The following is a 12,443-nucleotide window of genomic DNA, read 5'->3' on the forward strand; positions in this document are numbered from 1 at the left end:
AGATTTCTCTATATGAAACGCTGGACGGTGGTAAAGTTCACTCCTAACAATGAATCTATCAGCAACAACATTGTTTGCAAATTTCACATTTAAATATGTAACTCGTTTTGTGCATTGTCCTCTAATACAGATGGGACCACACCATGATTAAAAAGTCCATAACAAACTAGTAGAGTGCGTACGTATGGAATATCAACTCTAACACCAAAATAAGAAACAAAACAATTGGAAAAGGTCACTTTAAGTAAGAATCTTAAAAAGTGAAAGAAATGGAGACAAAACAATAGTTGTGAATCCAAATTTAGACCCGATCTTACAGGACATAAGACAAGCTTTACAGCATTTTGATGAGGTGAAGGTGCATTTCACGCCTAGGGAGGGTAATCAAGTGGCGGACAAAGTTGCGAGGGAAGCTATCTCACTTGAGAATTCTGTTCCCCGCATACTTTCATTAGTGCCTAATTGGTTAAATCATCTTGTAGAAGTGGACAAATTAATCCTGTGAACTTTTATTGGTTAATGATGAGTAGAAGTTGAGCCAAAAAAAAAAAAAAACAATAGTTGTGAATAGAGAGAGGGAGAGAGAGAGTAGTGGTGAAATTGGTGATGTGTGTCACAGCTCAGCAAGTATAACGCTCGCAATAAGCAAGCTGAACCTCAGCAGCAAAATTTACAGATCCAAATCGAGAGAGTTGAATAGGCAAGGAGAGGTCTATGGGTTGTAGCTAACCTGACCCTCTGATGAATCCAGAAGGTATGGATGATTCAGTATTTGAAGGACAGGTGATGCTACAGCCATCTATGACAATAGAGCTGTGTGCGTACCCCAAAGAGCTTCGAAGCGTAAATCCCATCAGATATTAGTTCATGGAATCAAGACTAATTCAATGCCCTTTTTCGCAAAATCCAATAATTAATGCACCAATGCTCATGATGGACCTATATAACCTATTTAATATAATAAAAAGGGACCTATAATGTATATATAAACAAAGACAGATGTAATGTTCAAAACTTCAAAGTCAAAGTCAGACTACAGATTTATCCCAGTGGTAAAAACGACTGGATGTGACGGGTTTGGTAAACTGTTATTATTGATAGGGTTATACTGATTACCTTCATCAAACGGCAATATCCATTGAAGAAAAACATTTAAAAAAAAAAACAATAATGCGAATCTTGAATATTCATAATTCTAGACGTGGACATAACAGTATAAATGAATATTCGATTCACAAAATTTTGAAAACAAACTCTCAGCATTTTTTTGTATTATACACAAAAATGTAACAAACAATGATTTTGACGTACCTGTCTGTGACATTCATCCCTTCAGGAAAATTTTCATTGTTTTCATAAAACTGTTAAGCCTTTTTTTTTTTCTACGTTTAAAAAATAAAAACCATTCACAAAAACTATTAGCTTATGGTGCACACTGTACTACACTATTCGTGACCAACAAATTGTATTAACTCAATTAATATTATTAAAACATACATATTGTTTCGTTGTATTGGGAAGCTGCACAATCAAACGAACTATTCACAACTGTTCATGGCGTACACTTCATAACTCCTCTCTTTGGAAAATCTAGATATCCTACTCCAAGCTTTGATCTTGTTATCAATATTGTTTAATCATATCCACTTTGTGTGTGGTTATTCTTTCTTATCAAACCATTTCTTCGTATATTATATCTTCTTCTCTCCTAGTCTCACTCAAGTTTAATTCGGAATTGTTGAAATTTGATTTGTAACACAACTTTTTTTTCTTCTTGTTACACAATCTTTTTTGTTTTTTAGGAATCAAAGATATACACATCTTTATACATCAATTTAAACTTTGAGTGAAATTCTTGAATAAATAGTCAAAATCTTTCTGTAAAGAAATTATATTACGTCGTATTCTAAACACACAATCTTAATATTTGGAAGAGACGCTGCAATATAGGAAACAAAAATGAAAATAGAAAGAAAAGCAGGTGAGATGAATATGCACGTGCGAGTGTGTGACCACTAAGAGGCAACACAGTATTTGATTATCAAGGATGACAAATGTAAGAGAGAGTGAAAGAAGAACAAAGGTCCACGGGTTATCGTCTTGGATGTATACTATTTTTTTTTTCTAAATGGGCTTTGGATCAACTTCATTTTGATTTCAGGATGTAATGGAATGGGTTTTCTCAAAATTTTGAATTTATTTTGTCCCAATAAATAAGCAACGCAAACATTTGATGAAATAAATAGAAGATTCATATTTTCACCAGTAATATACAATTTCCTGAAATTATAACAACTATTACTTGATGTTTGCATGGTTGGTTAACTAATCTCAAGGTCAAGGAACATGATATAAATTCTTTCAAATATTCTTTGATGTTCATACAAAAAGCTGGGCCACAAAAAATAGTTGAGAAAGAGTATTTAAAAGAATAATGAAAAATTAAGTCAATTGTGTTTAGATTTAATATAGTACGTAGTTAGTTTCCACTTGTCATAAGAGTGATTTTATCAGTTCAGTTTTGTTTTACAAAAAGTGTCGTTTTGTGTTTTATTTTATAAGGAAAATCACGTTTTAAACTTTCAAAGTGTGTGGTTGAATAACACTTTAAACCTTGAAATATTTTTACTAACACTATAAACTTTTAAAATGATTTCACTAACACTTTAAATCTTAAAACTAACTTTCTTGTTTGTACCGCCACCAAAGATGATAGAATAGTAATATTCGTCAACGTGAAACAGTTAAACTATACTGGTTTGATTTAAATACTTATTTAATTAATTTAATTTAATTTAATTATTTATGACTACTGATAAAAAAATACATCAAAGCGAAAAAAATGAAGAATTAGAGGTAGGTTAAAATATTTGACAAATGTAAAATTGAAGACGACAATATATTTAAAAGATTCATTGGTTTCCAATGAGAAGTCAATCGATTTGAATGAGAATCCACTGGAGATGCATTTATTAAAAGGATTAATTATGTGAAGAATAACTTCGTAAAAGTTTTGTCTACAATGAAAATGAACACAATTTTTTTTTTTTTTTTTATAAAAACTAAACTATTTAAAATTTAATTAAACCAACATAGTTTAACTATTTCGCATTGACGAATATTATTATTCCATTATTTTTTATGGCGGTACAAAAATGAAAGTTAGTTTTAAGGTTTAAAGTGTTAGTAAAATCATTTTAAAGGTTTATAGTGTTAGTGAAATTCTCTAGAGGTTTAAAGTGCTATCCAGTGACACTTTGAAGATTTAAAACGTGATTTTCCCTTATTTTATATGTGAAAATTTAAACTAGATGTTAATTCCATTCATAGTATTAATCCTTATTAATTAGAGAAGGAAAATATTACTCAGTGTTTTAATAGAAAGTATAATTAAAAATTTTATAGTTCTATTAATTTGTGTGAAAATGTTAGTATGTTTTTATAGTATACTATTCCGAGCTACAAAATTCTGACATAACCTAATAGGAATACCGAGTTATATTGTCCAAATTTCACAAATTCCGTTAGAGCATAACTAGAAGTTTGTCTCTTTAAAGTGTGTTAGGGAAAGATAGAATAGTGAATGCAAATTAAGTTCTTCATCTAAAAGTCGTTTGAATGTTTTAAATGTGCCTAAATGTTTTACTCGTATCAATGTGAAACTTCTGATTCTGCTGCCTACCAAATCGTCAACAAGTCGGAGTGTCTTCGGTGTTAAATGCATTCGAAGGTGTAATGTTGTGTATGTACATTTGCATATCTAGAAGTCGTATATTTTACAGAGGTAAGTTCTAACTAGTGCTCTATATCATAGAAGTAGGCATTTTAACCGAACCATAATCTTGACCATATGCATTATCCGTTTGGTTATTTTTTCCTCAACCCAAATGGTTTGGTTTGTTGGTTTGAAGCCAAGCTAAACCAAATAACCAATAACCCATTATGTTTTTTAAAAAGAAAGTTAATTAAATAAATAATTTTATCACTTTGTAATTTATATATCCACAAACCGTTCAAACCATAAAAACGGTTTGTCATTTACCGTTTTTCCTTATTTTTTTAGTTTTAGTTGTTAGTCTTGCTTTTCTTCTAATCAATTTATCTTTATTTGTTTACCATCTGTCGATCGATCAATTTATCACGTTGATTTTTATCAAAAGATACATAAAACCCACACAAACTTACCACGATTCATGTAAGATTTTGTATGTTTAAATAATCGAGAACCAATTCTAACATGAACTAAATTGAACAAACCAGACTAAAAGCAACTAAATTTTTAATAAAAATCTACAAAACCGGATTAAACCAAACGAACATGGAAAAAAAAAATAAACCAAAAATGTCACCCCTACTCTCTCAAACGCCAAAGTCCCTAACCATCATCCAGATCACATCCACTCACATTAATGCCATCAACGAATGGGCTTTTTATAATGGCTTATAAATTTGGCTCAAATCTTCCCACATGAATCAAGTGCTTGTTTTTCTTCGTAAAACAGAGCCGGGTGGTGCATATGTCGTCGGTTCATATGATATGATGAGTCACGTTGAAGCAAAATCCATCAGAGCGGGACCCATATTTACTTTAGTCGCTAGCCACCACATGGCCATGTTACTTCTTGTGGATCACTTTGTAACGTAGGTCATCAATTTACTGTTGGAGACACCAAAAGTTATACACTTATCAAACTCCACTTTAGATAATGTCGTGACATAAAACACATAACTGCTAAAAGGCGACCTTTATTCAATTCTGACCAGAGATTACTATAACAGAACACAGCACAATAATCTCTCCTCGCACATACTGATAGAATATAGTTGAAAACTACTGATTGGTGTTTGCTGGAAATGGCCTGCTTAGTGGATTTAACAGCATCTAGATAACCACTACTGCAAAGGGAATCAAGTTCATCAATGACCAGCAATGAAACACCCGATATATCAACGCCCTTCGAGTTGACAATCTCCAAAAGTCTCTCAGGTGTATATTCTATCACATACATCCGTTGTGAAATCTGAAATTAGTATATATATATAGTGATGATAATGGAACCCAAAGAGAGATTATAAGCTTATTATGTCACTATGGTGTCTAATCTCACTATGGTGTCTAATCTCGAAGCTTGCAAGCTCCTAACCTTAAATTAGGTTGTTTGAGTTTGATAGAACTTTGATGGTTTTGGACCACTAGGTCTATTGTTTATTGTTCCCACAAGGACCATTTTCGCAAGCACCTATCCTTCATTCATTTTTTGTTTTTTTTTTTTCATAAAATGTAATATTTATTAGAAAAACAAAAACTTTTTTACAACAAGTGCATAATTCGATTAAATGTTTTTAGACAACTTTTCTAAGCAAGCCTACTCTTCCTTTTTGTTTATCTTGAAGCAAACCAAACTTCCATACATCCATCGTACCTTGAATGTTCTTAAAGTGGAAAAACATTGAAGGATGAGATTGTGAAGCCCGGTTGTTGGGTTTCGCTTCATTGGAGAAATACATCGAAGGAGATTGTAAACGTCGGTTGTCGACCACTTACAATCCAAAAGCTAAAGATAAAATGAGCATTAAGAGGAATATGATTATAGAAAAAATATGATAAAGCTCACAATATAATCGATACTGGTTGTAAATAACTTTAGTAAAGAATTGTATTTATTACAAACACACATAACAACTTTTCTTTAATCTCATAACACAACATCACAACCCATCCCTCACGCTTTGAAATTACTCATTACTACTACTAGCGGGTGGTAGTTAAAACTCCACCTCTGCATCAGTATTTAGTAATACATTAACTACTATAACATTTTTTTCTTTCTTTCTTAACAAAAACTACTTTTAAGAAAGAAACATAAAGAGGTCCAAAAAAAGATAGACGTCATCAAGGCCTTCTGCAAAACCGAGCCCTCGAGTCGACGCATCACTCTCTTAATAACCGAGTTTACTAATATGCCCTCTACACACCACACAAATGAGTTTTACTTTAGATAAAAGGAGAAGAGGTTGACCAAATTGCCTTTTTTAGCGGAACTGTCCTCCGGCGAAGGTCTGGCCGTAAGACCAGCCGGCAGGAGCGGCGTTGTAGGAGACAACGGTACGGCCGTCGCTGGTGGTGACCTTGAAGGAAAGTGCTTGACCGTTGAGGTAAGAGTTGCTTTGCCAGTTTTGTCCCCAGTTTCTTGACATAACTTGCCAACCTGTTCTTGAACCCTTGATCGCCGCCGAGTGAACGTCTCCGGCACCACCGACGTTAGTGATCAGAACAAGGTTGAAGTATGAGTGGCCGTTTATCGTGAATCTTATTCCTCCTCTTCTCCTGCATGGTACCCTGCACAAACAAACAGAATCAAAACTCAAGTTCACTGATTTCAAGAAAACATGTGAATTATGATAAACTCTGTTTTCTAAAACAGAGTAAATCAAGAAAACATGTGAATTATGATAAACTCTGTTTTCTAAAACAGAGTAAATCAAGAAAACTTAGAAGCTGAATTTTTCTTTTACCTTCTGTAGGAAACTGGAACGATTCCAGCTCTGTATTGAGCAATGCGTTGGAACACAGGCTGAGCAAGGTCAAAGTGTTGAAGAGGAGGATTACACCAACCACCATTGTTGTTCGGTAAGGCGTTGTTTGGAGGACAGAAGTTTGTAGCGGTTACAACGATCGAGCCAGCTAAACACCATTTACCATCGTTTTCACATTTTATCTCAAAGCAAGAACCACAGCTAAGTCCATTGTTAAACAAAGCCGTGCTCAAAGCCGCCGTGCTCGTCCCGTACCCTTGGCTATATAGATTACCATATCCACAAGCACCACCTACAATGAAGTAGTAACATTGAAGATCAGTACATTTGATACTTTGTAAAAAAATGAGTTTTGTAAATAAGGATTTTTTACCCATTGTGCCGGAAGCATCACCACCGCCGTAGAACGTGGCGTGAGCGTTGATCCAACCGCCACCGTCACCGTAGGCGCACACAGAAGAAGCCATTAATCCTAGCATAACCATAGCTAAGAACCGGAGATGACCCATGTTTAGTTCTTGTGTTAACAACCTGCACATGGGTGATATAAAGTCTATGACTATTAGCTCAACTGAATACGTATATTAGAGAAAAATAAAGAGAAACAAATGAACGTAGGTGGAGAAAAGTAGTTACTTGAGACTTGGAGATCTTCTTCTTTCCTTCAAGAGAAAGAAAGATATGTGAAAATCTGTTGTTGAGTTTTAGAGTGAGAGGTGAATGGTTGAATTTATAGAAAACTTTAGGTAGAGGACGTTGGCTCTAATTTACCGTTATGCCACTGATTGTGGCAACTAACTTGGACTTTCTTCTTTATTTTTCTTAGAAAAAAAGAAGGTCAAGATAAATAAAAAACTTTATTTCAACAAACATTTTTGTTGTTTATTAAATAAGGTGTTAGTGCCTTATTTTAATATTTTGTTTACAATATAAAACTTGGTTTTAAATTTCTTTTTTTTTTGCTTGAACAAAATAAACCTATTGGCATTAATATTGGCAAGAAAGAAACATAAAAAGCAAAAGAGACAAAATGCACATGTGTGCTACAAAACCGTTCATGCGTCTTCATAGCCTCTCTTTGCCTTTTTTTTTTACTTATTTATTTAGGGGGACCTTTTTTAAAGTTTATTTACAATCTTTTTTTCTTCTCATTCTCATTTGTTACACCATTAGAAATGTAGAATAGAGTTATAATTTACTAATATTCAATACTAATATGTTAAATGAGTTTCAATATTGTAACCCGCCAACTTTTAACGAACCACTAATTAGTAATTACCAACATAAGTAAAAACATTTTGGAAAAATGTGACCTAGTCATGAATATACAAGATAACGATATAATAAACAATTAACCTTATAAAGAATAAAGTAATAAGTTATTATACTGGAGGTCTGGTCGTCTGGGTGCTTTCAAATGCTAACTTTATTTATGTCTTTAGTTAACAGTTGAATCACGAGATTTGGCAATTCTTTAATAAAAACTTATTTATTGCTACAAGAGAACGGTTTATTATTTTAATATATATAAAAAATTATGTCGTGTATGGGTTATATATTCGGTAAAAGAGTGATAAAATATCCGAAAATCATAAACGAAATAAAATAAAGAAGCTAAAACAATGACAGAAAAATCAAGCTGAAATCTAAGTGGGTCACCGGTGGTCTGTTTTTTAGTTAGCCGTATCAGGAAACCTATAACTCTGTTCCTTACCTGTGTAATCATATATATCGGGTAATGCATGTATACAGTTCGAAAAATATAAATATTTTTTAGGAAAATTATCAACGAGAAGATAATGGTAACTATTGAAATTTAATGAGGTCAAGAACTTTCAGCCGCAGAAATCTACGGCCAACCTCCCGTAATCTCAGCTCATAAACATGTATGGGCCCTCGCTAGTCGCTACTACTTTTGTTTCTCACCTTCACCTTCAATTCGTTTTGAAGATTTAACAACAACAACAAAAAACAATACCAAATCGCTGACGCTTATCGTTACTTCTCTATACATTTTCGAGTGAAGGAACAAAATATTATTACTCAACAAAAATGATAGAAAAATAAAGGGAATGGATACACAGATTTGCCACAGGACCACAGGCTAGGAGTCGACAAACATTGTTTAGGCTGACGTTTTAATTATGGTAAAAGAGCAAATGAACTATATTTTTGAGCATTTGAGTCTTAGCGTTCGTAGTTTTTTTTTTTGATAATAAAAGTAATTGATAAAATATTTTGACAACTGTGGGATTTGAACCCACGCCCTTTCGGACCAGAGCCTAAATCTGGCGCCTTAGACCACTCGGCCAAATTGTCATTTGTTAACGTTGGTAGACTCGTATTTATAACTACAAATGAATGATTAGATCATTAACGCCAAAAAAATCGTTGATCTTCTATTCTTTTTCTTACTCCTGTCGATTTATGAATCTAGTACGCACCTGCATTTTCTTTTATAATGCTACGTGTAATAAATTGACAACACATTAATATTAAACCATAATATCAAGCGTGCGTATAAATCAATAATAAACAATAATAGGAGAAACTCAAAATCTCAACATAAACAACAATATCATAGGATTCCATGTGTTTTACAAACGTCAAAATAAATTAATCGCGGGTTTTGGAAGAAGACAAACAAATATAGTGTTTTTTAACGAGTCATCAAATTGGTGATTTTGGTATAGTGTAGGAGTGAGTACTGAGAGTTGAAAGCGATGTGGAGGGTTTTAAACATTTTCTATTAATGCATAGGATGAATAGCCAATGCATGCACATGCCGGCCTTTTTGTCCTTTTCACCGTCTCCGCTTGTTCTCGTCTCCTATTTTATTTTCGCTTCTCCCACTGTTTTTTGTATGTTTGCCTGTAATTGTTTAATTGATTAGATTAGTTTTTTATTATATATTTTCAAAAGATCCTTCTGGAGAAAACGGTAAACTTAACAATCTTGTTTTCCTGGTAAGTTTCGTAGATATTTAATTATCAAAAAAAAAGAAAACTGTACGTAGATCAGTAGATACCTATTTATACTTTATACTACAGAGTAACACACAGTGGAGTCAAGTGCGCATGGTTGCTATTAGAACACGTAGGAATGAGTTGGTTCGCATGTATACATCACAAATGCGTAATTACAGAAATCTTGTATTTAATATCAATGATATAGAAAAATTTGAATGCCAAAATCAGTACAACGTATTACGTACAAAATATACAGTAAATGATTGTAATCCCGTGAATCATGTGACTTCCTCGTCGTAATATGCAAATCAGACAACCACTTTTCCCTGTCCTCATGCATGTTTGTATGCGTGTAGGCTACATCTTTACGTAATAATAACCAATAGCATGAGTATGCGTAGTGAAAAGAGTAAATTTTACTGACAGCCGAAACACATATGTCCGCAGCCCGTATCTAACGACCGTGAACCAAGTCTGCCACTCTGATTCTGAAGCTCTCAACTTTTTATCGTAAAGCTGTTAATCTCGAGGAAGTGCTCGAGCATTTAATCTATCTACCGTCCGATAAGATTCTTGGAAGATCTTTTTTTGTTCAAACAAATAAATTGGCTTCCATTTAGATTGTTCATTTTAAGAAAGAAAGATTCGTGACTTCGAATCCCTTTATTATCCTCGTCTCATCCTATGGCTCACTTTCTGTTGCTGACGATTCTCTCTCTAGTGAACAACTTGGTTTTCTTTTAATATTTTTTTTTTGGGGTGCAATTTGGTATCTTTTCTCAAGTCTAGACGCTTTCGTATTATAGTATCGCTCATATAAACCGAACTAGATACTTAAATAGCGAGATATTGATAGTAATATTTATCCATTTATTTAACTATATTTAGGTCAGGTGTAGGCCATTTGCTGAAAGAATCGTCTGTTCAAGTGAATTATATGTTACTTACGACTTGGCTACTAAGATAGCGTCAAGTTGACGAGAAAACACATATGGTTTTATTATATGTGGTGGACAATTTTGAGAACCTTTTCTCCTTTTTTCTCCCTTTTAAATTCTTTTGCTTAAGAAAAAAGAAAAAAGAATATTTTACTTAGGAGAGAGTAAGGTATAATCGAATATAACTTCATGAATCATATTTTTATTCGGAGTTTAATTAGTGAGATAAAGCTTTAGCACTCAAGAAGATGGTACGATTTAAATAATTAATTTTAAATAACAATAGGATATGGTGGTAAGAAAATTGATATTATAATAGATAATAATGTTTCAACCGTTTAAAAAAATTAAATTAAAAATATAATACCATGAAATAAATCAAAGAAATTCCAAAAGCAAATATTGTAAAAGTACCAATTTTATTTCAAAGGTTTCTAAACTTGAATGAAAGTTTTGGTTTCTTTTAAGAACCCAATACTTTTTTTTTTTTTTTTTTTTTTTTTTTTTTTTTTGTAAAACTGTGAAATTTTAATTAAGAAACTCAATTGTAATGGTTACAATAGCTTTGATAATATGAAAATAGCCTTTGCCACAAAAAAAATTAAAAGACAGGATATTTAAAAACAGATAGAGAAAAACATTTCCTCTTATCTCAGTAGACATATTTGAGCCAGTCATGCATTAGCCGTTTGAAGTTTTTACGGTGGCTCTTTGCAAGGATGGCGTCTCGAATCTGTCTATCCAGCAGTTTGAACAAGATGTGAGATGGTGTTGTCGCGTTGTTGTGGAAGCGTGCATTTCTCTCGGTCCAGATGGTATAGATAGTTGCTTGTGCGACGAGTCTTCGAAGTGTCTGAGAGGATCCCGCATATGGCATGTCCAACCAATTCGTAAAGGCAATCCATGTGTGGAACACAAAAGGTCTGTTTCCAAGTCTCTTCGTGATTAAAAGCCATAGATCTTCACTTAGGTCACAATGCAGGAAGAGGTGCTCTCGTGTTTCAGGTTGCAGGTTGCAGATACAACAGTTTTCTTCAATTTGCATTCCCCAGTTTACCAACCGGGATCTTGTTGGAAGTCGATTGAGATGAGTTATCCATAGCATGAAAGCATGTCTTGGTATCGCACCTTTAAACCACACCTGTTTTGTCCATTGGAGTGGTGTTTGGCGGGGTCTAATAACCTCCCAAGTCTTCTTTGTATTAAATTGATCCAATATCTCATCTTCAACTTTCCAAAGAAATCTATCCGATTCAGTGCAGAGAGAAGGTACATGTTGTGTCGTGAGATATGTGTGCAAAAGCTCCGCTTGAGGAGATCTTGCAGGTCTGATTTGCCATCCAGAGTTTGAACACACTTGAGCTACTGACCTTGTTAGTTGAATACCTGTTTGACAGGGACTCGTAGGCCCCAGGAATTGGATCAAGGGACCAAAAGGAGACCACCAGTCGAACCAGAAAGAATCGAACCAGAAAGAAATCTTTTCACCATTTCCCAATACGCAGCGAAGAAATCTACTTGCAAGAGGTCGGAGATGAAGAAGAGTTTTCCATGTCCAAGAAGCTTGCTTTTTCTCGTCAATTTGCTAGAACACACCGTCTTTGATTTTGTTGTTTCGTATCCAATCCACCCAAAGAGAATCAGTAGCAGTGACTAGCCTCCAGATTAGTTTTAGACAGAGAGTTCTGTTCCATTTGGAAATGCATCTGAGTCCTAGGCCTCCTTCTTCCTTAGGCAGACACAGTGCTCTCCATGAAACTTTTGCGCTCGGCTTCTTAGTAATGTATCCCGACCAGAGAAACCGAGAACACATACTCTCAATGCTTCTCACACATCCTTTTGGTAGAATGAAAGTAGAGGCCCAGAAATTGACAGTTCCATAGATTACCGAAGCTATCAATTCTCTACGTCCTGCATAGGACAGAGCACGAGCCGACCAACTAGTAAATCTGGAAGAGAGTTTTTCAAGCAAAAGCCGATAGTCACATATCCTCAAATT

The 12,443-nt window shown here is 34.0% G+C and overlaps 1 protein-coding gene, 1 non-coding gene and 1 pseudogene across 4 annotated transcripts; all 3 read right to left on the reverse strand.

The window, feature by feature from the left end:
- Window positions 1-620: 620 nt before the first annotated feature.
- LOC109128888 (uncharacterized) lies at window positions 621-799 on the reverse strand (annotated as a pseudogene).
- A 4,844-nt stretch (window positions 800-5,643) lies between these two features.
- LOC104741172 (expansin-A10) lies at window positions 5,644-7,396 on the reverse strand. 3 transcript variants are annotated; one of them, XR_015580495.1, is made up of 4 exons: window positions 7,174-7,298; window positions 6,911-7,068; window positions 6,460-6,829; window positions 5,644-6,409 (listed from the first exon to the last, which is right to left on the reverse strand). XR_015580495.1 is itself a non-coding variant. In XM_010461962.3 (4 exons), the coding sequence occupies exons 2-4, from the start codon at window positions 7,044-7,046 to the stop codon at window positions 6,034-6,036; spliced, it is 756 nt and encodes a 251-aa protein (XP_010460264.2). In that variant the 5' UTR covers window positions 7,047-7,068; window positions 7,174-7,396; the 3' UTR covers window positions 5,644-6,033. The 3 variants fall into 3 exon arrangements, 2 of the variants coding, with proteins under 2 accessions (XP_010460264.2, XP_010460265.2); XM_010461962.3 differs by having other exon boundaries at window positions 5,644-6,340; window positions 6,517-6,829; window positions 7,174-7,396; XM_010461963.2 differs by having other exon boundaries at window positions 5,644-6,340; window positions 6,517-6,829; window positions 6,911-7,090; window positions 7,174-7,242.
- Window positions 7,397-8,776: 1,380 nt separating this feature from the next.
- Window positions 8,777-8,856, reverse strand: TRNAL-UAG (transfer RNA leucine (anticodon UAG)). The gene has a single exon. It is a non-coding gene; the product is annotated as a tRNA-Leu (tRNA).
- Window positions 8,857-12,443: the final 3,587 nt, after the last annotated feature.

This window comes from Camelina sativa, chromosome 14 (assembly GCF_030686135.1).
Source record: "Camelina sativa cultivar CO46 ecotype springtype chromosome 14, ASM3068613v1".
Lineage (NCBI taxonomy): Eukaryota > Viridiplantae > Streptophyta > Magnoliopsida > Brassicales > Brassicaceae > Camelina > Camelina sativa.

Bases quoted from the DNA above. Each gene is read 5' to 3' on its own strand.
- LOC104741172 (XM_010461963.2), bottom strand. From the start codon at position 7,076: ATGTGCAGGTTGTTAACACAAGAACTAAACATGGGTCATCTCCGGTTC. The intron at 6,830-6,910 runs GTAAAAAATCCT...ACTTCATTGTAG, and splicing joins TGATGCTTCCGGCACAATGG to GTGGTGCTTGTGGATATGGT. The intron at 6,341-6,516 runs GTAAAAGAAAAA...TTGTTTGTGCAG, and splicing joins GTTCCAGTTTCCTACAGAAG to GGTACCATGCAGGAGAAGAG.